The following is a 26310-nucleotide window of genomic DNA, read 5'->3' as shown; positions in this document are numbered from 1 at the left end:
TAAATAATTAGAACTTCAAGATCACAAATAAAACAGAAAACCAGGCAATGGATCAGAAAATATGTTCAAAGGCATCAGTACCACTGCTGGCTAATAATAGATCAAGACCACCTTCGACCTCAAATTTGCATCCCAGAAATAAGGCCTGCAGGAGAGGGATATCCAGATAATAAGAGACTTCTAAATCTGCTTTTGTAATATCCACTTTTGCTTGCTCCAATTTATTCTCCATATAGTAGCCAGAGAGATCTTTTCATAATGCAGATTTGACCGGAAAGTGCAATGGAGTTTTTCTTTGTACCAGTTATCAATATTATGTTATTTAAAATTTTTCAAGACAGCTAGGATTCATGTGCTGGTGGTGATCTAGATTAGTTTATTCACCCTTATACTCCTCCAGCTGGCATAATTCTTGGTGCAAAGTAAGTCCTCATCAAGCACTTCATAAATCAGAGAGAAAAACAGTCCTCAAATTTCTCACAGAGGAAGGCATCTGGAGATACACTGTACATAGGAAGTTATATAGATTAACAGATAGATGGACAGATAGATAGAAAGAAAGAGAAAGAAAGAAAAAAAAGGATTCATGAAAGGATGAAGAATAAGAATGGATGGGTGAATGGACTGATGAAAAGACATAGTTTTTTTTTTTCTATTTGCATGTGAATGCCCATTTCCATCATTATAGATGGAGTATCAATGATTCACATACATACATTTTAAACATTTACTGGGTAGGCACAATTTTTGACAAGACCTAAAATATTAAACAACTTTTTAGTCATAAATTAAAAATATCTTTATATCTAATCCAAACACTATTAACAAATAAGCACCTGTGGATTTTTTTTTTTTTTAGATTTTTTGTTTATTTATTTGACAGAGGGAGAGAGATCACAAGTAGGCAGAGCAGCAGGCAGAGAGAGAGAGGGGGAAGCAGGCTCCCCGCCCAGCAGAGAGCCCCAGGACCCTGGGATCATGACCTGAGCTGAAGGCAGAGGCTTTAACCCACTGAGCCACCCAGGTACCCCAAGGCTCAATATTTTTATCTTTAGATCTTGATAGAAATTAATAAAAGTTGGGATTTGCGGTCAGACATACTGCAATAATATTAATTTAACTAAACAGTTTTTTAAAGTTACCATAAAGATTAATACATAAGGTAATAATAGAATTTTGTATTCTTTCATTTCTCTTCTTCGTTCATCTTTTTGGTTTTGAAAAAACCAAGAGTTGTAGCAATTCTAAATAGTGAAAGCAGATGACCAAGGAGAGACTTTTTATTTAAATTATGGGCCCTTGTCCTAGGCCTTATGTAGCATATTAGTACATTCACTCATATTTTGATATATGTGAGATCCTAAATTTTCTACAAGACAGTAATTACTTGAACTGTTTAAAGTGAAAACATTAAATAGGGCCTTCTGAACTTTTTAGTAAGATACTTTCTTCTTCTCCTTCCTAAGATCTTATTATTAGCAGTAACCAAATGAGTATAGCATGTAAAGACTGACTAGTTTGCTGTTAATATTACTTTTCTCTTATTGTGCACATAGGATCTGCTATTTCTTTGATAGCAAATTATATTCAAATTTAGACACATATACAAGAGAGGGAAATGCCAGCAGCATCTGTATGTAGGAGCCTTGCTTTACAAGTGGATGCAAAAGCTGTTAACTAACATCGTAGCTAAACTAATTTAGATGTGTGATTAGGTATTTGCTTTAATGGCTTATGAGGCTTATGAGGTATCTCTGAAGTGGTCAACCAGAGAGTGGGAATATCAGAATAATCTGCTGTCCTTGTCCTGCCTGGAAGGATGGCATCATGGCCATTCATCTGCATGCTTTGCAGGAAGGAGAAGGACAATTCTGTGGAAAGGTAGATGTACACGAGTAGATGAAACATCATGTCCTGTATAGATGGAAGGATATCAGCCCTGCTGGTCAAACTGCAGAATTCATTTCCATGTTGTGAGAGGCTATTTAATACACAATTTGGACTCACACGGTTGATAGTAGTTTTCTGTTATATTAGTGGCGAAAATGATTATATAATCGATTACTCCTTACTTCTGAACTGTTAAAAGGTATTTATTTTTTAAAATGAGTTTTAACTAGCATTCAGGCCCCCTGGGTATGCTCCATGTTCTATTGATTGACAATAATTTAAGTAATTTTTGAAGCTCTGCTGAAGAAACTGCGTCTGAGGAGTCAAAGAGCTGTGTAGCTTATTATTGCTTTCCCTGGGTCTGTCAGCAATTTGTTTCTCCTCTCCTCAGCCTTAAAGACAGGAGGCAATAAATATGATCTAAGTCAAAGTAGGATTTTTCACATACTTTCATGGAGAAGTTAAACTAACCTGAAATCAAATTAACTTTTTAAAACATTTTTGTATACATACACAAGGGATATTGGAAAGGGGTGCTGAAATCTAGTTACCCCATCTTCTTTCCCAGTGTTTCTGTGCCCATTATGTATTTAAGAGAAGTATTAAGGAAGATTGGGAGAATATCAATAAATACGTCTAAAAAAATCTATCTTAAAGGTGAAGACGAAGCTCATAATCAATGTAAGAATCACAAATACACAAACAATATTGAAAATGATTTTTTTCCCCTTAACAGTGCACTGACTTTCCCCCCTCCCTCACAGGATTGAAATTGATAGTCAACTCAAACCATTTCACTTGTCTTGTGACCCTAACTAATGCAACTGCCGCAACTCTACCAAAACAGGGAACGTGTCCTTACAGAACGTGTGGAAGATCCTGTGAGAGGAATCTATACTGATCAGAAAAATTTGTATGTTGAGACTGAATTTGAACTAGGAAATCCTGTTTTGGATAATTGCAGCCTGATAGTTAAATCATTTTGAAATTTTCTTTCTTTTTTTTTTCCTGAAGATTTATATATTAGAGAGAGTGAAAGAGCATACATGCACAGAAGTGGGAGAGGGACAAACTGAAAGGGAGATGGAAAGAATCTCAAGCAAACTCCCCGTAGAGCATGAAGCCTGACAGTGCACTTGATCCTAAGACCCTGAGATCGGGACCTTAGCCAAAATCAAGAGTTGGATGCTTAATTGACTCATCACCCAGGCACCCCATGTTTTCTTTTCTTTTCTTTTTTTTTTTTTTTAACTTAGAAGTAGTGTTTGTTGATGTCATATAAAATCAGGAGAAAAAATTCATTAAAAAAAGCAATTTCATCAGTAACTCATTGAAGTTCATTTATGTAAACCAATGTCTACATTTGATTCTTTTTCAATGTTTTAAAATATACTTACTGGGGTGACTGGCTGGCTCAGTGGGTTAAGCCTCAGCCTTCAGCTCAGGTCATGATCTCAGGGTCCTGGGATCGAGCCCCACATCGGGCTCTCTGCTCAGCAGGGAGCCTGCTTCTTCCCTCTCTCTCTGCCTGCCTCTCTACCTACTTGTGATCTCTGTCTGTCAAACACATAAATAAAAATCTTTAAAATAAATAAATAAATAAATAAATAAAATATACTTACTAGTAAAGGTTAAATCACAGAAAAAAAATCAGTCTATTTCTTTGTTCCTTTTCCAATGGTACATTCAGGCTCTATGTGTCAGGAGTAGAGCATACAATGAATGCTTAAACACACTGTCTAAATAAATCAATGGACGGATTAATGTACATGGTCTGACGGATTATGGCTTCTAATCTTAAATTTTACCAGGACTTGTGGCTTTCTTCTTTTTTTCTTTTTCTTTTTTGGACACAGGTTTGAATCAACAAGACTCAAACAGGTATTTCATTTATTTTTATAAACTTTAGATATAGTTGTTACTAACCATATGTAAGTCATATGGTTAATACAGATTTATAAATATGTTTCAATGTTTTCTTTAAATGCAGATATTTTTATATCTCTTTTAAGGCAGATAATATACTTCATGAAATTAGTTGTTACTGTTTAGATTATTTCTAACAATTCTAAAATCTTAGTGGGTTAAAATAACTTTATCATTGTTTCTTTTATGATTGAAATCTTTCATCAAACTGGGTATAGTTTGGGCTACTCTTCTCCGCCACATGATATGGGCTGATGCTACCGTATCATCTGGGTCTGGACAGGCTTAAACCCTTTTCTGGAAGAGCTAACGATTGGGGCTGCCTCTCATCTGAGAGTTCAGCTAATGCTTCAGGCAGAGAACCATGGTTCCCCTTGCGCTGGAATTTCCACCATATAGTAGCTGGGATTCCAAGACAAAAAAGTCCAAGAGAAGTAGGGTCAAGAGGGCAAATATTCAGGGCGCCTGGGTGGCTCAGTGGGTTAAAGCCTCTGCCTTCGGCTCAGGTCATGATCCCAGGGTCCTGGGATCAAGCCCCACATCGGGCTCTTTGCTCTTCAGGGAGCCTGCTGCCTCCTCTCTCTCTGCCTGCCTCTCTGCCTAGTTGTGATTTCTCTCTGTCAAATAAATAAAATATTTAAAAAAAAAGAGGGCAAATATTCAATACAATGAACCATCATGCCTCTGCTTGCATCACTTGTTAAAGTCACACTGGCCAATGTTGGTCACAGCAAGGGGAGAGTGTAATACTCAAAGGTATGACACTAAGAAGTGTGATTTATCAAGGGCCCCTAAAGTAACAATGAGCACAACTATGCTTACATTTTAAAAGTAGTTTCCATCCTGAACTCATGTATGTATGTATATATGTGTATAAACATACATATTTTATTCTCATATTATAGCATACACACACACATATACATGTATTTTATTTTCATCTTATAGCTTTACTTGTTATCAGTTAAGTCTTTTTTCTTTAAAGATTTTATTTATTTATCTGACAGAGAGAGAGAGAGGGATCACAAGTAGGCAGAGGGAGAGGGGGAAGCAGGCTCCCTGCTGGGCAGAGAGCCTGATGCGGGACTGGATCCTAAGATCCTGGGATCATGATCTGAGCCAAAGACAGAAGCTTAACCCACTAAGCCACCCAGATGGCCCTTTATTTTTTTTTTATCTTTTTAAAGATTTTAGTTATTTATTTGACAGAGAGAGACACAGCAAGAAAGGGAACACAAGCAGGCAGAGTGAAAGAGGGAGAAGTAAGCTTCCTACTGAGCAGGGAGTCTGATGTAGGGCTCGATCCCAGGAATCATGACCTGAGCTGAAGGCAGACCCTTAATGCCTGAGCCACCCACGTGACCCTCAATTAACTCTCTAATCTAAATCACTTGGCAAATACTATAAAATGCTCATCTCCTTCTACTCTTTTCTTTGGGGCAGTCACTGAGGTCATGTAAGCTGACTCCTTTCTCTGCCTTTAGGGGAACCAGTCCAGTAGGTGTGCACTGCACCCATCTCCCTTTGCTAAAAGGCACTACCATTGTGGGACCCTTAGTAGGTGGAAAACAGAAGCACCAAAAGCCACCAGCGCCTACACATCACAGTAAAGATTAAATAATTTCTAGGGCCTCTCTGGTTAGGCCCCTAGAAGCAGATAAGTCATGCAGATCTGTGGTGGGGCAAAAACTGAGCCCATGGATGAAGGAAGTTATTAGGAAAATGATTGATTTCCTTCTATGTATGTTTTAGTAAACCGACTAGCTTCTATAAGAATTCCCAGAATTAGATTGTTTCAAATGGAGATAATTTTCTCTCCATGTTCTAGTTTATTTCTGAAAAATATCTAAATAATTGTGGTGATGTAGTGATTATCTTTATAAGTAATATTTGTAGTAAGACATGAAATATTTAGCAAAATTTACTGTGTTCTGGGTCATAAAATAAACCTCAAAAATTTTCAAAAGCTTGAAATCTCATAGGGCATGTTCTCTGAACAATATGGAATTAAACTGGAAATAAATAACAGAAAAGATAAATTTTTACATGCTCAGCTGTTTGTTTTGTGGTTTTGTTTTAAGTTAAGCTCTATGCCCAATGTGGGGCTTGGACTCACCACCCCAAGATCAAGAGTTTCTTACTCTACCAAGTGAGCCAGCCAGGTGCCCCATGTCCAACTGTTTGAAATTTAGGTAATATACTTTGAAACAAGATGTGATTCAAATCAGAAAATAATTTGAACTGAATGAAATGAAAATACATATCAAATTTTGTGGGATGTAGCTAAAGAAATTCCTTTCTAAAAATAATATGCCTTTTACTAAAGGTTTTTCCAAATGCTCACACTAAACTTGGTGTTTCCAGTCTCATTGCAAGTCTATAGGAAAAAAAAAAAGATACAGATTCATACTGTCACTAAAAGATGTCTCCCAATGTTCCTACATTCTTTTCAAGATCTTGGTAGGAATGAACATCTTTAAACTTTGTTTATACTGCACAATGCAAACTGTTAAGGAACCATGCAATTACACAAGACTGAGTTACTGGAAAAGCTCAGATTAAGAGACTACTATACGTATCAAAGGTCACCAAGCCATTCCATGACATGTAACATAGAGTATGAAGTTTCAGCATTTCTAAAGAAATTCTTAAAGAGAAATTTATAGACTTAAGTACAGGCACTTAACAACTTAAAAGAGCTAAAAAACTAAGATTTAAGTTTCAACCTCAAGTTAAAAAAACTATACCAAAAAACTTACCAAAACAGAAGTGAAATAATGATAGAAGTATATTAATTAAATATAAGACAAACATGAAATAGGATTAAAAAGAAGTCTAATTTGTTTCTCTAAATATAATGCAATAAAATTTATAAGCTAGTTGCCAGATTGTCAAGGAAAAAGAGAAAAATTACCTATCTAAAGGAAAAAGAAAAAAAAATCCGAAATATAAGTGGACATCACTATCATGTAACAATAAAAAGAGAATGTTTGAGTATTGTTTGAATTTTTAGATGAAATGAACAAACTTATAGAAAATAAAACCATATATATATATATATATATATATATATATATATATATATATATTATTCAGGAGAAAAAAACAAGAGAAACAAAAGAGGTAGTTAAACTTATGAGCATAGATACAAATATCCAAAAGAAATATTAGCAAATCAAACCCAGATATAAATGAAAATGATAAAGTATCTCAACCACTTTGTGTTTATTCCAGAAATACAAGTTTGGTTTAGGATAGAACAATTAATCAGTGTAACTCAATATAGTCATAAAATAAATAAACATTTAAATAAATGCAAAGATGATAAAATCCAACACCCACTATAATAAAAAACCCTCACTAAACTTGGAAGAGAAATTAAAAGAAAGATAGTCAAATATTGAAACCTATTGTTTTGAGATTTTCACTAGAGAAAAAAGTGACTGCTAATGCCACTTTTACTCAACATTTTAAAAGAATAACTACCCAGTGATAAAGCAATAAAGGGAAATAAAACTCATAATTAGAAAGGAATAAATAAAACTGTCAGTATTCAAGGTTACATGATAAATATCCAATGATAATCTAACCACAGTGTAATTAGAAACTATTTGATTTAAAAAGTGAATTAATAAGGTTGCTATATATAGTCAATCAATATATGAAATTAATTATATTTCTACATTCAAGCAATAATAACAAAATGTATAAAAGTTGTCATCAAAAAGTAAAAAAAAAAAAAAAAAAAATACCTGGCAATCAATCTCACGAAATATATGTACTACCTCTAAATAGAAAATAAAACTTTGAGAAAAGTTTGAAAAAGTCTTAAGTAAATGGATGGGAATGCCATGTTCATGGAAGAGAAGACTAAACATTATAAAAACATGAATTGTACTCTAAAGTGATTTATGGATTTGCTGCAATCCCTACTGAATTGTAAATTCTTGTCCAGTGGGCACCTGGTGGCTCAGTTGGTTAAGTAACTGCCTTCTGCTCAGCTCATGACCCCGCAGTCCCAGGATCAAGTCTGGCATTGGGCTCCCAGCTCCACCGGGAGTCTACTTCTTCCTTTGATCTTCTCCCTTCTCATGCTCTCTCTCACTCTCTCTCTCACTCTTAAATAAAATCTTTGAAGAAAAAATTTTTGTTCAGTGGGGATTGTGGATGTAAAGTTGAAAAGTTGATCCTGTAATTTAAATAAAAATGAAAAGGGCCCCAAATCCCAAGAAAACTTTGAAGAAGTAGTAGATATTACAACCAATTGTAAAGTTGCTTTAAGGCACTATGGCATTGGCCTAGTATCAACAAGTAGACAAAACAGATCTGGTTTCAGAAATAGGATCACACATACAAGGAATCTTGATTTATGGTAAAGGCAAAAAATCATATTTCATATGGAAAAAAATTAGTTTTAGCTCTTCTCTCATATCACACTAAAAATCAATTCAAGATGAATCTTAGAGGTAAATATGAAACAAAGCTTTTAGAATAAAAGAGGGGGCTATCTTCACAATTATAAGAATGTGAAAGATTACTTAAACTGGATCTGGAAAGAGTCATCCAGATAGAGAAATATTACTGTTAAAATGCCTTTCCTCAGGGGTGCCTGGCTGGCTCAGTTAGCAGAGCATGCAACTCTTGTCTCAAGGTTGTGAGTTTGAGCCCCATGTTGTGTGTAGAGAGTACTTTAAAAAGAAATAAATATTCCAGGGTGCTTGGGTGGCTCAGAGGGTTAAAACCTCTGCCTCTGGCTCAGGTCATGATTCCAGGGTCCTGGGGTTGAGCCCTGCATCAGGCTCTCTGCTCAGCAGGGAGTCTGCTTCCCCCTCTCTCTCTGCCTGCCTCTCTGCCTACTTGTGATCTCTCTCCCTCTGTCAAATGAATAAATAAAATCTTAAAACAAACAAACAAACAAAAAAAAAAAACACAAACAAACCCAGAAGTTTAGGGGAGATGGCCTTTAAAAAAAAAAAAATAATTAAATAAATAAAATAAAAATAAATAAATATTCCAACAGCATTTTTCAAAGGGCCAGAACAAACAATCGTAAAATTTGTATGGAACCAGAAGAGACCCCAAGTTGCTAAGGAAATGTTGAAAAAGAAAAACAAAACTGGGGGCATCACATTGCCTGATTTCAAGCTTTATTACAAATCTGTGATCACCAAGACAGCATGGTACTGGCACAAAAACAGACACATACACCACTGGAACAGAGTAGAGAGCCCAGATATGGACCTGCAACTCTGTGGTCAACTAATCTTCGACAGAGCAGGAAAAAATACCCAGTGGAAAAAAGACAGTCTCTTCAATTAATGGTGCTGGGAAAATTGGACAGCTATGTGTAGAAGGATGAAACTCGACCATTCTCTTACACCATACACAAAGATAAACTTGAAATGGATAAAAGACTTCAACGTGAGGCAGGAATCTATCAAAATCCTGGAGGAGAACATAGGCAGTAACCTATTTGACATCAGCCACAACAACTTCTTTCAAAATATGTCTCCAAAGGCAAAGGAAACAAAAGCTAAATTGAACTTTCCGGACTTAATCAAGATCAAAAGCTTCTGCACAGCAAAGGAAACAGTCAACAAAGGAGACAACCCATGGAATAGAATAAGATACTTGCAAATGACACTACAAAGAGCTGATATCCAAGATCTATAAAGAACCCCTCAAATTCAACACACACAAAACAGAAAGTCATGTCAAAAAATAGGCAGAAGATGGGGTGCCTGGGTGGTTCAGTGGATTAAGCCGCTGCCTTCGGCTCGGGTCATGATCTCAGGGTCCTGGGATCGAGCCCCGCATCGGGCTCTCCGCTCTGCAGGGAGCCTGCTTCCTCCTCTCTCTCTGCCTGCCTCTCTGCCTACTTGTGATCTCTCTCTCTGTCAAATAAATAAATAAAATCTTTAAAAAAAAAAATAGGCAGAAGACATAAACAGACACTTCTCCAAAGAAGATATATAAATGGCTAATAGACACATGAAAAAATGTTCATCACCATTAGCTATCAGGGAGATTCAAATCAAAACCACATTGAGATACCACCTTACACCAGTTAGAAGGGATAAAATCAACAAGACAGTAAACAACTAGTGTTGGAAAGGATGTGAAAAAAGGGGAACCCTCTTACACTATTGGTGGGAATGTAATTTGGTGGAACCATTTTGGGAAACAGTGTGGAGATTCCTTAAGAAATTAAAAATAGAGCTTCCCTATGATCCTGCAATTGCACTACTGGGGTATTTACCCCAAAGATACAGATGTAGTGAAAAGAAGGGCCATCTGTACCCCAATGTTCATAGAAGCAATGGCCACAGTCACCAAACGTGGAAAGAACCAAGATGCCCTTCAATGGACAAATGTATAAAGAAGATATGGTCCATATATACAATGGAGCATTATGCCTCCATCAGAAAGGATGAATACCCAACTTTTGTATCAACATGGACGGGACTGGAGGAGATTATGCTAAGTGAAATAAGTCAAGCAGAGAAAGTCAATTATCGTATGGTTTCACTTACTTGTTGAGGATAAGGAATAATGGAGGATGTTGGGAGATGGAGAGGAGAAGTGAGTTGGGGGAAATTGGAGGGGGAGACAAACCATGAGAGAATGTGGAGTCTGAGAAACAAACTGAGGGTTTTTTTTGGGGGGGGATTGGGTGAGCCTGGTGGTGGGTATTAAGGAGAGTGCGCATTGCATAGAGCACAGGGTATGGTGCATAAACAATGAATCTTGGAACACTGAAAAAAATAAAATAAAATTACAAAAAAAAATTTAAAAACAACCTGAGGGTTTTGAAGGGGCAGGGGTGGGAGGTTGGGGGAACCAGGTGGTGGGTAATGGGGAGGGCACGTATTGCATGGAACACTGGGTGTTGTGCAAGAACAATGAATACTGTTACGCTGAAAAAATAAATAAATTTAAAAAAAAGAAATGCCTTCAAAAAAAAATAATAAATAAATAAATAAATAATCTTTCCCAAAAGATAGCATGAAGAGTAAAAACTTATGCCAGAGAGTGGGAAAAATATTTGCCAAGTATTTAACCAACAGAAGCTTTGTTTCTTTTTTTTCTTTTTTTTTTTTTTAAAGATTTTATTTATTTATTTGACAGAGAGAAATCACAAGTAGGCAGAGAGAGTGAGAAGGAAGCAGGCTCCCTGCCAAGCAGAGAGCCCGATGCGGGACTCGATCCCAGGATCCCGAGATCATGACCTGAGCCGAAGGCAGCAGCTTAAACCACTGAGCCACCCAGGCGCCCGAAGCTTTGTTTCTAATACATAAATTTAATACATCTTGGCAGAAGATTTGAGCAAGAACTCTTGAAAAGATGACTATTGGAGAAAATGCTTGATGTTATTAGGCATCAGAGAAATGAAAATTAAAATCACAATGTCATACCAGGACCTATTAGAAAGACTAAAATGAGAATAGTTAATACCAAATGTTGGAGAAGATGTAGAGCAACTGAAACTCTTACTACACTCATGGCAGGAGTGTAAACTGGACCAAATTCTGTAACACCAATATGTAGTATCTACTGCATTTCAAAATATGTATTCTCTTTGACCCAGAAATTCAATTCCTAAATACCCATTAGATACGCATATATGAAAATATCTGAACAATGATGTTTATAGGAATAGTTTTACAGTTATTCTGAAGTTTTTTAAAATTCATTTTATTAGAATTAATTTATTTTCCATTCCCATCATGTAAGCAGTCCTGAAGTCAAGGCATATCTGTTTTGATAATCTCAGGAGACCCGATAGATATATATTGGTTTTCTTTACAGAAAAACAAAATTTATTTCTGACCAGCATTACTGTTACTCTTAACTGCTTAATTCAAATAATTTATGAAAATTCAAACATAGACTGTATAATATATTTACTAGAACTCTAAAAGCCATTCTTTCAGAGATGTTTATCCATTTTCACAGCATGGATCTCATCTTATTTCTCTGTAATTTTTTTGTTTGTTTGTTTTATTTTCTTTATTTTATTTTACAGGCCAACAAACCTGGCTACAAATCACTTCTATGTTGTTCAATTTGCTTTCTGGCTGAATATTGCCAGTACAAATTTAGGAAAACGAGTATGAATTCTATTTGTTCCCAAAGTAATGCCTGCATACTTAAAAACTGCTTCCCTTCAAATATTTTAAGATCAATATTTATCCTTACATAATGGGAAAAAAGGCTTAAGACATTAATGGTATCTCAAAAATGGAACTTCAATGGGACTTTCAATGAGACACTAAGTTTTATTCTGTGACTCTCATATGCCTTCAGAAGTTTCCATTTTACAGCCAATTTTAGCCCCTACATATTGGTGGTTCTCTTGCCTAAGGGCTATAAACCTTAATAGAGTCCTTGATACACAGCTCACACTCTGCCCAGGAAGGCCAAGGTGAGATGTCGGGGAATCAATCTAAATACAAAAAGATACAAAAAGACGGCTACTCTACTTCCCCCACTGCCCCCACTGCCTTGTTCTTTTAAATAAATAAAGAACCAGAGAAAAAAATAATGTTTAGGACCAAGTTTCATCAAAAATGTTAACTGACAAATGACAGAGTTCACTGTTAATTGTTTGGGAAATGGTTATACATCTGTGGATCTTCTCCCTAGGTTAAAAAAAAAAAAAAAAGCTGTTAATTTCATTTATGCGGATAACAACTTTGTATATCTCCAGACTGAAAGGTGAATCCATTGAGTTCTGAATATAGAAAAATCAATTTAGAGTCATTAATGTGAAAACAAGGAAAACCACTAGTAGGTAGCTTTACATTTTTTGTAATTATTTCCTCAGTGTGTAGGAGAGAGTGTGTGTATGGGTCGGGATGAGGTAGATTGTTTTGGTTTTGGTTTCATATTTTGGATTGCAACATACAAATTTAAATTTAAATTTTCACCATTTCCAGATATGAATTAAAAGTTTGTTATTATAAGGAAAACACATGTTATTTAGATTTGAAGACAGTCACATCTAATTCAAAGATCTGGATTTTCCAGAATGCATTAAATTTTTAAAGTTCTCTTCAGGAATTTTGTTAAAATATGTATAAAAAAGAGGTGTTTATTTCTAAATGTAAGATATTATTTCTAAATGTGCACCTAAATATAGAACATACTAGTGTTTTCTTATTTTCCCCTGGAATATGAGAATTTGAGAATTGTTCTATATTTGAGTCTCACTTGAAATTTCATATCTTCAGAAATTCATTTATTATTGCTTCATGCACTAGTGTTGGCTATTTTCTCAGTTCTTCCACCTTTCTGCAAAGTGATAAAGTCGGCTTTGCAGACAATAGCTGAAAAAACTCTGTAGAACTGGATAGCAATTAAATGCAGGATAAAATATGACTTCAGAAAAAGCTATGTAAGTGAAGTTATTGTGACAAAAGCCAGCCTGGATTTAACTGAAGAATGAATGAAGTGTAAAGAACGTTTGCTTTTCACTGAAATTAAAGTGCACTATACATTCTTACTTTTAAAGTTATTTTTACTGTCTTTTCTGACAAACAAAAAAGTAAACAACAGAATAAACTTCCCTGTACTTGTTACTCAGCTTCAACTAGGATCACCAGTGTGTCATTCTTGTTTTACCCATTTCCCTTCTCTCTCTCTCTCTTTTTTTTTTTTTGAAGTATTTCAAAGAAATTCTGAAACGTATCATTTTAGCTTAAAATATTTCTGATTTCATCCCAGAAACAACCAACCAAAAATGATCAGGGCTTTTTTTGTTTTCTTCTTTCATTAACCTAACAATAATCAGAACTAATAAGAACTTCAGTAATTCCTTTTGAAAAACTAATGCCCAGGGTATATTAAAATTTTCAAACATCCTTTAATGGTTGGTCTATTTGAATTGGGATCCAAATAAGATCCACTTACTTTTTTGTTCTGTTTAATCACAATCCATTTAGAATAACGACTTCTTGCTAATTATCTATTCATTATTACTGGGGGGTTTTGCTTGTTTGTTTCACTACTGAGTTGTTGGAGAATTCAGTCAGTTATCCTATAAAACATTACACTCTCTGGATTCTCCTGTTTGATTCCTTGAGGTGTCTTCTTTCCTTCTCCTCCTCTTCTGACGCCGCTTCTACCTCCTCCTCTTCTTTCCTTTGTCCTTATTTTAAAAAATCTTTTATATTTCAAAATGTTCATGGTAAGTTGTCTTTTCTTCATGGTAAGTTTAAATAAAAGTTTTGATGGCATAGACTGTGTTTGTGTGTGTCTATATGTGCCTATGTTCGAGATGTTTTACATTTATTAACTATAGTATGTAAAATTACATTTTTTTTAAAGATTTTATTTATTTGACAGGGAGAGATCACAAGTAGGCAGAGAGGCAGGCAGAAAGAGAGAGAGGGAAGCAGGCTCCCTGCTGAGCAGAGAGCCCGAACCAGGACTCGATCCCAGGGCCCTGAGATCATGACCTGAGCTGAAGGCAGCGGCTTAACACACTGAGCCACCCAGGCGCCCCTAAAATTACATTTTTAATTGCTAGACAGCATATGGTTCATGGTAGCCCTGGTTTTACAGGCATTCAACCAATTTCTCATTTCACATAGATTATCTTGGCTGTCACAACCTCTCCTACGGTGCTGTGTAATGCATGTAACACCTTGGATAATGTGACTATAGAGAAATATACATTTCTGATCCTTGGGGTCCTCCCTGGCCATTTCTTTTGTAACAACCTTCTTTATTTTCTATAAACATGTGGTGGCTTTTGTTTTGTTTTCTGCTTGTTCGTGTTTGTTTCTTTGTTTTAGGAGTCTGTGGTTTGAAAGTTTCAATTGGTGAAACAGAAGATTGGAGTAGAAAAACAAACTAAAAAATATTTATTGTGTCTGTTAAAAAAAAAAGCAAAAAACAAACTAACTTTCACCCAGTCTTCTTTTATATTTACTCTGCTGGGCTCTTACTAGCTTTTTCATTTCTGTATCTGACCTTGAAGGTGCAGGTTAAAGGCAAAGAATTGGTTTAATCATTCATTCTTAGCTGAAGTAAAGTACATTCACGAAAGTATTTTTCAGGTTTTTGCCACTCAAAATACAAAATATCCGTATGTAAGGCACGGTAGTCAGACTTTCTGGAAATTAAATTATTTTTGGTTTAAATTCAGTAATAATAATTTTGGCCCCCTGCTTCAATCTCTTGATACACCAATCTCTCCCTTACAGTGAATCCCAAATAATGCCATTAAAGCACAGTTCTGTTCACATTGCAATTATTTTTCCCAAGTTTTTCTATTAGAACACAAAGCACCTTCTTACCTATCACATGAACCATAAGCTGTCAGAAACCACCCTTTCAGGCACTCTGCTCCTTCTTTGATCCCTGAATTTAGCTACCCTGCACGCCTGCTTCCCTCAAACTGGCCATGCATTCTTATCAACACATCAGGGTTTTTTTGCATGAACATCTCCTTTTCTTTCTTAGCAAATTTAGCTACACCTTTAGACCTGATTTAAAGGGGACTTCAATTGTGGAGAATTCCATAATCCTCTCAGATTTTTTTTTAAAAGATTTTATTTATTTATTTGACAGACAGAGATCACAAATAGGCAGAGAGGCAGGCAGAGAGAGGAGGAAGCAGGCTCCCTGCTGAGCAGAGAACCAGATGATGTGGGGCTGGACTCTGGGATCATGACCTGAGCCAAAGGCAGAGGCTTTAACCCATTTAGCCACCCAGGTGCCCCTCCTCTCAGATTTTTAACCATTACTTGTGTTTCATTATCATAGCACTTAGCTTATATTTGCTTTACAAAACCTCATCCTGCAGTGGAAAATGGTTATTTACATATCAGTCTTCCTTGTGGAAAGAAATCATGTTTATTCTTGTTAAGTATCTGGGCATCCACCTAAGAGTCTAGGTATATGTTTAAAATACCTTAAAATTTAGAAAGCCAGACATTGTGGATATTAACTCTTAAACATGTGCTCAAATGACTGAGCTTCTAGAAAAAAAGGTAGTTTTTTTTTTCTCATGGTGTGCTTTGGAAAGAGTACTATTCATATAGTAAAAGCTGAATGTGATTAGAATATGCTATGTCCTATTATCCTTACATTTTAGATATGATCCCAAAACAGACACATGGACCATGGTGGCTCCTTTGAGTATGCCCAGAGATGCTGTTGGAGTCTGTCTCCTTGGTGACAGATTATATGCTGTTGGTGGCTATGATGGGCAGACATACCTCAATACCATGGAATCCTATGATCCACAAACAAATGAGTGGACACAGGTAAGACTGTTGCCAGCATAATTTACTTCAAATACAAAAACTTACTTCATTTACTTCCTTCTAAATTTCCTTGAACCCAAAGTGATTTAGTTCATTTTCACGTTCATTTTGTAAAAAGTTCACTAACCACATTTATGTGTACTTTTATGTATTCTCTACTTTAATAAAATTCATATTAAGAGGTGGCATTCCTGTCTTGATGGCATTTCCACTTTATTATAAGTAATAACAGACAGGAACTGAATTTTAATTAGCTGAAACAAACAGAAAACAAAGAGGAATATATTGATTCACAAAAACCTAACTTTAGAATATCTGGTCTTAGAGATAACTGGAATAAGATGGAAAGCTACAGAAATCAACTTTCTGCCTCCTATATTTGCTTAACAATCTTTAGGTCCTATCAGGTCCCCTTTTCACCTCCCGCAGAGAGAACTTTCCATGGAGTCGAGCTGATGGAATCTCCAAGTAGTAATCCTCACAACCATAAACAGAAAACAAAACAGCAAAGGGCTCTAAATGATCTGTCATGTAGAAAGTGCTCACCCCCAGACAATCACTTTGGCTGGGAAGATGGAGTAACATATTTGGCTGATCTTAAGCGGGGTGTTTATTATCTCTTGATATATAGTACACTGTAGTTAGAGACTCGGGATCATGCTTAGAATTAGGCAGCTCCCGTTCTGGTTACACAACTAGAAAATTTTTGTTGCATGTGTGGGTGCTGGGGGAAAGTAAGTGCAGTAACAACTTAATTATAATGGAAAACAGCTTATTCTGTATAGCTAATGTGACCTTGCTTGTCATGGAGGGAAGGGATATATTCTCAGACTTGTGTCCCTACATTCAATTTCTCCCTATTTTCCTTCTTTCTTTTCCAAGTGTCTGAATAGTTCTATTATTCCTCCCCTTTATCAGAAACCTAAAAGCAAGATACCATTCCAGCAAACAAAGAATTTCCATTAGTGGGTGCACTGAGATTCCAAAGCCTTATTTAGTGGAAGCAGATTAGGAACCTCATCTCGTAATATTCCTCAGTGGATGAAGGGTTCTATTTGCTATTGGGGTGGAGGGTGGTCCACAGAAATTGACTAAAGTTTAATCTTTAGAACTTGAACACTAATTGAAGTATATTTCTTTTAAAATATATTGACTTTTAAAGACACAGCAGTTCCTTGATTCTGCAGTTTGATGATGTATGTTCAACCACAATATTGAGATAGGCTTACTCTGAAGTACAAAACTAAATTCCTAATGTCCTGACAAAAGTGCCTGGCTTATGAATCTTACCCTTCTCTAAGAAAAAACTCTCTGATTTCAATGTAAATAGATGAATTTGGCTAAAAGGAAAAATGAAGGCAGAATGAACAAGATAAGGGAAAGTATTTGGAGAACTAAGTCATGTGATTTTCTGTGTTTTACTTTATCTGTAAGAGAAGATGTGTTTATCATCCAAAGAGCAGCAGCAAATATAAAAGAAGATTGTACTCATTACACTGAAATTTTAGAAGATATGTTTAACCTCTTCTCTTTCTGGGTCCTTTGTATTTACAGAGAAATATGGCATAGAGTAATGATTCTTGATTTGCTAATGAAATGTGCCAGTTCAATGATACATATTTAAAGTGTATCCCTTTTACAAATGAACATTGAATAAAGGAAGTTTATGGGCATATCAATGATAGAATATAGTCTCCATTACATATAATAATGAGCCATTATGCTTATCACTCTTCTAAAATTGAAATCAAAATAATGTATGTAGTAATAATAGGTAAAAACTTCCTGAAGAACATTTTCCCTCATTTGTATTTTATTGTCCTTTTTTGGATCATATAATATCTTTCAAATAATAAGGTGGTATTTAAAATGTTTTATAACAACTTTGTCTAAGTACAATAAACATTAATTTTAAAGCTCTTAAATTATTTTATGATTTTACGTCCCTATATTTTCATTATTTATATTTTGTAGAGTCCATCAGCAGACCCACACAAAATACCTTTGAAGATTTTCAGGATTCTAGGTCCCTAGGGAAAAAAATCCCATATGGCTAGATAATGCCTGTCACTTTCCCTCCATTTACCCCATAAACGGACAAAACCAAAAGGTTATCCTATTTATCACTAGCATCCCCAAATGACCGAGCATTAGAATAAATAAACTATATTAAATATCCAAGAATGTATATCTGCAAGACTTCCCAGATCTGGGAGCAATTGCCAGATTCATGTCTTAGTTTTACTGAGAACACGTGTATACGTGTGTACATGGGCGTGTATATATTTTTATAAATAAATTTGCCTTTGACATTTAACACTGGGATTATTTTTTCTATTTTATTTAAAAAAAATATATCTGCTTCAAAACATAAGAAAAGACCTTTATTCCATTCCCCCTGGTCTGGGTAAAACCACCCTTCCATGTGTTTTCTTAGTCCATTGTCACAGTCCTGTCAGGCTGCATCCACTTGCAGTGGTGTGTGATTTACTATCATCTCCCCGTAGACTAGCCTAGTTGTTGGCATGGGGTAAGAAAAAATGTGAATATTTCCTAAATAAAGCTGAGAATTACTCGTGCAACTCAGTTTGCGCTGCTGTGCATGGTTTATGCTTATTTGCATGCAAGAGATAAATATGGTCATATCCTCTTATCGGCAGTTTTGCTTTCCATGGTTTCAGTTGACAGTGGTCTACTATAGTCTGGAAGCAGGTATCCCTCCTTCTGATGTGCTGTCAGAAGGTCAGTGGTAGCCTAATGCTATGTCACAATGCTGACATCGTTCATCTCATTTCATCTCATTATGGAAGCATTTTCTCATGTCACATCACACAAGGAAAAGGGTTAGTACACAAGAGTAAGATACTTGGAGAAAGATAGAATGCATTCCCAAAACTTTTATTACAATATATTGTTATAAATATTCTATTTTATTATTAGCTATTATTGTTAATCTCTTATGGTACTTGATTTGTAAATTAAACTTTACAATAGGGTATGTATGTATAGGGAAAAACAGTATATAATGGGTTTGGTATGATCCATGGTTTTAGGGATCCCCTAGGAGTCTTGGAACATGTCCCATTTCAAGGAGGGGCTACCGTAGAAGATATTGAGAATAAGTTCTAGGGGAGCCTGGTGCGATATCTATATTCTCCGTTTTGTTTGTTTGTTTGTTTTATTTTTTTTCCAGTTGGTTCTGTGGCCAACATTTTTCAGGTGTCATTCTAAGGCTGATGGTATAACTTTGGAGGGACAGCATGGCAGATTTTTATAAAATATGTATTAAATAAGATTAAGTTAGAACAAGGGGAAGAAGAGGAAAAGCTCTCTTAAATATTTAAAATGTGATTATGTAGATTAAATAAATAAATAAATAAATAAAATGTGATTATGTAGAATATATCAAATGCTCAAAATAACATGATAAATTCTGTGGTAAGGGAAACACTTAGCACTATGATCGAAACTAAGTGTGTTGGGTAGAGAAATATTTGCTGAAGGAATGACAAGTAAAATGAGGCCTGACAGGTGGGTAATAGTTAACCAGGTGAAAATATGGGGAGTGGTTTAAGAAAGAGAATTTGTAAAGAACTGCAGGAAGAAGGCGTAACATGCAAAAAATAAAGAGGTGAGAAAGGAGTTTGGAGACATCAACAGTGTCTGTGTGATGCACGGCCTGAAGCCATGTGATGGAATCTTGACTTTACTATAAGGCTGAGTGGAAGTTAATGAAGCTTTTAAGGAGGGAAAGTAAATAATCAGAATTTCATTTTAAAATGATTGTACTTGATGGGATGTGAAAAATCATTAGGAACAAGCAAAATTAGAGTCAGAGAAATCCGTTAGGAGGATATTTTAACCAATCCACAGGGGAGCTGAAAAACTTTTCCCTTCTCCCTTCTAGGTTATTTGGTTGGCCTAATAATTAAACTGATATAAGACGCATTAACTGAAGAAAACTTTAGTTTTGTATGTATGGGAAGCGCATAAAAATAGGAGAGTCAAAAAGTGGCCAAAGCAGGAAGCTTTATAACTTTTAGACAAAATGATAAATTTGTGACAAACTGTCAATCCAAGGATTTGAGCTTGTGGTAGTGAATTGCTGAAGTAGTAACAAGATTTATTTATACAGCTTTTTGGCCCTAAATCTCTATCTCTGGTAATAACAATGACTTCTACCCTCCTGGTACAGGGAAGTTACCTTTCACACTGCAGATTTATCTCCTGCTTTCAGTGGGACCAAGGGGCAGAGAGGCCCTCCTATACCAGATATCTATGAAGTACATTGAATTAAAATAATCAATATGCCAATTTGCATATCATGGGGTGGCATACTCTGCAACCCTTCACACTCAAGGTAGAATTGTAATGTGAACCAGGCTGAAGACTGCTGGAATCGGTATAATGTTGGATGGAAAGAGACTGTAGGACTTGATGAGTATTCAGATGTAAGGTTGATGGGGTAAAACTAAAGGTCATGGATGTATCCAGGTTTCTGTCTTGAGCAACTGAATAGAGAGTGGTGTCATTACCTGACACCAGAAATACAGAAAGAATAGCACATTTTGGGGGAAAAGGGCAGAGATTCATTTTTACAAACACACACATGCGTGTTTAGAGATACAGATGTAGATGTAGAAACAAAGTAAAGCTATTCATTCTATACTTTGTCTGGAAACTATGTATAGGATTTCTCAGTATTGAATGAACATCAGAGGGTATTTGGGAAAGTTTTCAAAAATACAACTACCCGCTATTCCTCCCATTTCTATAGTGGTGGGCATTGAGCGCATATACTTTGTAGATCTTTAAATGACTCTGATGTGAAACAATACTTAAAAATTATTGGAAATGCAGCCATCAAAAGAAATGAAATCTTGCCATTTGCGACGACGTGGATGGAACTAGAGCGTATCATGCTTAGTGAAATAAGTCAATCGGAGAACGACAACTATCATATGATCTCCCTGATATCAGGACATGGAGAAGCAACATGGGGGGGTAGGGGGATAGGAGAAGAATAAATGAAACAAGATGGGATTGGGAGGGAGACAAACCATAAATGACTCTTAATCTCACAAAACAAACTGGGGGTTGCTGGGGGGAGGTGGGATTGGGAGAGGGGGAGCGGGCTATGGACATTGGGGAGGGGAGGCGAACCATAAGAGACTATGGACTCTGAAAAACAACCTGAGGGTTTTGAAGGGTCAGGGGTGGGAGGTTGGGGGAACAGGTGGTGGGTAATAGGGAGGGCACGTTTTGCATGGAGCACTGGGTGTTGTGCAAAAAGAATGAATACTGTTACGCTTAAAAAATAAATAAAATGGAAAAAAAATTATTGGAAATGAAAAGAGAGATGATGAAAAATGTGTACATTTTGGAGTCACATAAACTTCAGTTTGGGCTCATTAATTTATATATTGTCTCCTGACATTCTGTTCACATACCTGTCATACAAAGATAACAATACATGATGGGATTAGAAAGGTGATAGGGTGATCCATAAAAATTATTCTTAACACAAATGAGTAAAAACAGATTATATAGGAAGTTTCTGTTTGTTTGTTTTTTTACCCTGCAAAAGGATGTCAGTTAACAGTGAGTATCTTTAGAAAAACTGTAGATATGATGGTAATTTTCATATTTAGAGAGTGAGACCATATCTTTTCTTAATAAGATAATGCATGTGACCAGAGGTTATTTTGCTCTTGGCTGTTTTATTTCTTACATTTTATTCACTTTCTTTATAGCTTGGAATAATATCCTGTAATTTCTACCCTGCTCTGATATTTTAGGTGCATAAATTATTCTTAGAAAATTGTTATAAAAATCATTCATATCAAAATGCTCAAATTATTAAAATCTTGGCTTATCCTCATGGAATAAATTTTCATTACAAACTATAAAAATTATTGTTTTAATATATTTCTAGCCAATTTCATATTCACGAATTACTAAAAAAATCTCAATTCTCATCTCAATGATTATCATAAGGAGGAATTTTTTAAATAAGCACTACAGCAATTGTCAATTATGGTCTATTTATGACAAATATTGAAGTTACTTCATTGTATGGCTCTGTTTAGAATGAATGAATAACACATTTCATTCAGTATAATATCTAGGGAAATAAGTTCAAGATGATTTCAATAAGTATAATAGCTGTTTCATCCAAAATATACCCCAAGATACCATGATGAAATGTCATGACAAATGTGTCCATGTAAGCCCAGAAATAAATCTTTGTTGGAAACTTTTCTATAGCACCTTTGTGTCACTAAGGGTCATTAAATACTTTACTACTTGTATTAAAAATTCCAAAAATGAATGCAAGTTTTAATAGCTTCAATATGCAAATTATTGCTCTTTTGTAAAAGCCATTTTCAATGTTTCCATTTTTATTTTACTACTTGTGACTAAATTGGGAAAATATAAGCACATGTATTTATGATTTTCACACATATGAATGTTTTAAATATATTACACCTGTATGCTTTCCTATGACAGTAAAATTTGTCTTAAATTGTGTTTCATCTTTTTCAACAGATGGCTTCTTTGAATATTGGGAGAGCAGGTGCCTGTGTGGTAGTCATCAAGCAACCTTGACTTATTTTTATTTGGAGAGATTTTATTTGCTGGAGTGGTTATTTTTATATCAGAAGGCAAGAATGAGAACTTCCTGAGGTGAAAATTCTTCAAGAACAAGGATTTCTGTAGATTTACCTACTGATGTCAAAAGAGGTAGAAGATCAAAGAGAATTATAGGAATCGAAATAAACATCAAACTGCTATGGGAAAAATGTCTGGCCGTATATTAGTTAGTTCAGGAATGGTTATTGGTAATTTGTTTTGTATTGTAGCATACAATAACTAAAGTTACCAAAGGCTTGTTTTTCTTGAGCAATTAAAAGGAGAGATCCATTTGTGACGGATAGTTTCATGACTACAACTCCTTCAATTGTTTTACAGTTTGTGGCAATATCAAAGATGTCAAAGACATGATATTTCATCTGACGGAATCTGATTGGTTTACTATTTTCCTAATCAGATGTGGTCATTCTAGGAGGCAGAATGATGTTTTATTAAAACAAACACGCTTCTTCCTCATTTTCTCAACTATGAGGACAATTAGAGAAACAGATTCATGCCTGTCTCTTGCATTCAGAAAACAAACTGCTCTGCTAATCAAAGCTGCACATTTCATCAGAGAGGATGGTTGAATTTTATTGCAACCATATTAGCAATCTGAAGCTGGCAAACACAAAGGATTGTTTTCATTAGGCTTACCACATTGCTTTGCTTTTTGAACACACTGAGCCAAAGAATCAGTACAATTATGGGCTTTTGCCTTATGTTGAGTTCAGTGTAAGCATGGAAGCTAGTTATTCTGAATGTTATATATATCCACTGCATGTTAAAGTCCCTTAGAATTTTGTTCATAAAAAAAAAAAAGTTAGAATTTTGAAAGAGAAATCTATGATCCATTCATTGGGAGTGTTAATGATCATTGTTAGAAGGAAAGCAGACTTCAGATTCTCATTTCCCACTCTTCAAACTTGTTACATTGATATGCACATTATTTTATGCCAAATGTTTGTAACTGTTTAAAGCATAAAGTGGAAATATTCATAATGTCCTGAATAGATTCATGTAAATTTTAAATATAATTAATAAATGATAGAACATTTGCTTTTATCACTGTATCATTCTTCAATAAATTTTAATTCAAATCTGAGTAAAAAACTAAGGTGTACTGCACAGATAGGTCATTTTTATTGCTTGACTGTTCCCAAAAATTCAAGGAGATATATATCTCTCAAAATGTGTATTTCCTCCTAATATTACACTGGCACTGAATGCAGTCTTTAATTATTACTTTCTTCTGTAGTCAGTTATTTGAGGCAGTTAGCAATAATGCTTACAAAACACACATCCCATAATGAGTGCTCGTAATTGTGCAAGAGCTAGAAAAGAGAAGAAAATTCCTCTTTGAGTCAATGTAAACCATGGAACAGATTTTTACTGTTGGGTGGAGAAAAACATTTGAAATCTAATAACCAAGGAAAATACTGATAGTTTGTATCAAGGAAATATTAGGAAATCTAAATTTTCCCAACATATACATGTGATCAAATTTGTTAATCATATTTTATGTCAGAAAAATTATGTCACTAGAAGTATAAGATAGGAAGAAGTACAATGAATTTTAAAAATTACAGGTAAAAATGCATAACATAAAATTTATCATCTTAACCATTTTTAAATGTACAGCTTAGCAAAATTAAGCATATTCGATTTCTTCTGCCCACAATGCATAGAACATACTTATAATATTAGCTAACTGGAATAGAAAACTTAATTTTGAAACTTGAAAGAACAGAGAAGATAATATAGGTATATCTATTTTTTAATCAGGAAAGTTTTGTGGTGGTCATATTTAAAATTTGCTAATAAATGTATTGATCTTTTTACAATACTCTTTCCTGAGTAGGAATTTACCTGAAATGAATTTGCTGCATTCAGCCAACTCTATCTGTAGCTCATATTAGCCTACTACTACTGCTTATATTGCATAGAGTGAGTATATACATCAATTGACCAAATGATGACACTGAAGAGCACCCTGGACATGAACTCTAAGCCTATATGAGATGGGGGAATGGATACCATTGTGCCAATTTGCTGAAAAGGAAACTGTCTTCCAAGGTCACATGTTAAATAAGTCCCAGCACTTGCTATATAACTGCCATGACTCCAATCCAGGAGTCTTGAAACTTGGTTCTGTCAAAATTTCTGTTAAAAACAGAATTCACTATTTGGCTCTTTAATTAATAAGGAATATTTAAATAAAGAAAGTAGAGAAAATAGCATCAAGGAGGCTAGTTTTTCCAAGATACTGTTCAGTATTTTTGTTACATTGATTTCCTTGGAGTATATTATTTATAAATAGCACTATGAGTATAACTTTTATTTATAAATACCACTTTGAAGTCTTAGAATATTCTGCAAATACTGTCAATTTTAATGATGATTATTAATAAGAATAGAAATATAAGACAGTTCAAAATTATTTATAAAGTATACAATTACATCCAAATCTCCAAACACTGCAGTACTGATTTTTTTTATGTTGTTGCACATTAAAAGCCAATAAAACATAATCAATCATACAGTTAAAATAAAATAAAAAGGTGATATTTGTAACTTTCTCCTGGATACTGAAACAAGAGACTGAATAAGAATAGAAGCATTAGGGGGCGCCTGGGTGGCTCAGTGGTTAAAGCCGCTGCCTTCGGCTCAGGTCATGATCTCAGGGTCCTGGGATCGAGTCCCGCATCGGGCTCTCTGCTCAGCAGCAAGCCTGCTTCCCTCTCTCTCTGCCTGCCTCTCTGCCTACTTGTGATCTCTCTCTGTCAAATAAGTAAATAAAAAATCTTTAAAAAAAAAAAAAGAATAGAAGCATTAGTGCAAAAATACTGGCTACCCAAAGAGTATAAGGAATTTAAATTATTAATTATATTATGTATGGTTTGAAGAAACCAGCCAGTCTATGTATAAAATAAAAATTTGCAACCAAACAGCTAAAACCTGTGACAGTACTTCTAAAAAAATTAACATTTAAACATAGGCTAAAATACAATATTTAAATATCTATGGTCTTATATCCAGACTTAATCTAGAAGATTAAAATGTTTCTATAAAAAATTTAAGATTTTGCAGCTTTGGGGAATTCTTTTAACCATATCCATGTCACTCCTTAAACCTGTACATAGTGTTTTTAGTATTTCAAAAGAGATGAAAATTAAGTATAAAAAAGAGAAATGATTATTAAAATTAATCTTTTAGACATGAAGGGAAACAGAATTTGCCACCCCAAAATACCCCTCTTTGGCACAAGTATTATCTTGAGCTGGTTTATTTTTAAGAAACAGCAGACAGGGGGAAAGCTCTTAAAACAGTATAAGAAAACTTTTCCTAAGTGACTCTTACATTTATATGGAAAATCTCCACTTTTAAGAATGTTTCCATCACTGTAACTGGAAAAGGAGGATGACTAAAGCTCTAGAAACTCTTAAGACATCAACAACATAAATCTGCCTAACAATCTTATCCTTGTTTACTATGCTTTTCTTGGTAGCTTCCCAAAACTGGCTCCCACCCGCAACATTTCCTTTTATCTTTTGCTGGTGAGGGTATTTAGGTGGTGCTTTAGGCT

At 35.1% G+C, this 26310-nt stretch overlaps 1 protein-coding gene across 1 annotated transcript in view; it reads left to right on the top strand.

The window, feature by feature from the left end:
- Positions 1–23756, top strand: part of KLHL1 (kelch like family member 1) — a 393822-nt gene extending 370066 nt beyond the window's left edge. The window contains exons 10-11 of the mRNA XM_045978113.1: positions 15920–16091; positions 22641–23756. Of these exons, the coding sequence (XP_045834069.1) occupies positions 15920–16091; positions 22641–22700 (232 nt within the window). The 3' untranslated portion in view covers positions 22701–23756. The remainder of the gene's footprint in view (positions 1–15919; positions 16092–22640) is intronic.
- Positions 23757–26310: the final 2554 nt, after the last annotated feature.

The sequence above is a fragment of the Meles meles genome, chromosome 14 (genome assembly GCF_922984935.1).
Source record: "Meles meles chromosome 14, mMelMel3.1 paternal haplotype, whole genome shotgun sequence".
NCBI lineage: Eukaryota > Metazoa > Chordata > Mammalia > Carnivora > Mustelidae > Meles > Meles meles.
Note: the sequence above shows the minus strand (reverse complement) of the source record. Positions and strands in the feature narration are given on the sequence as shown.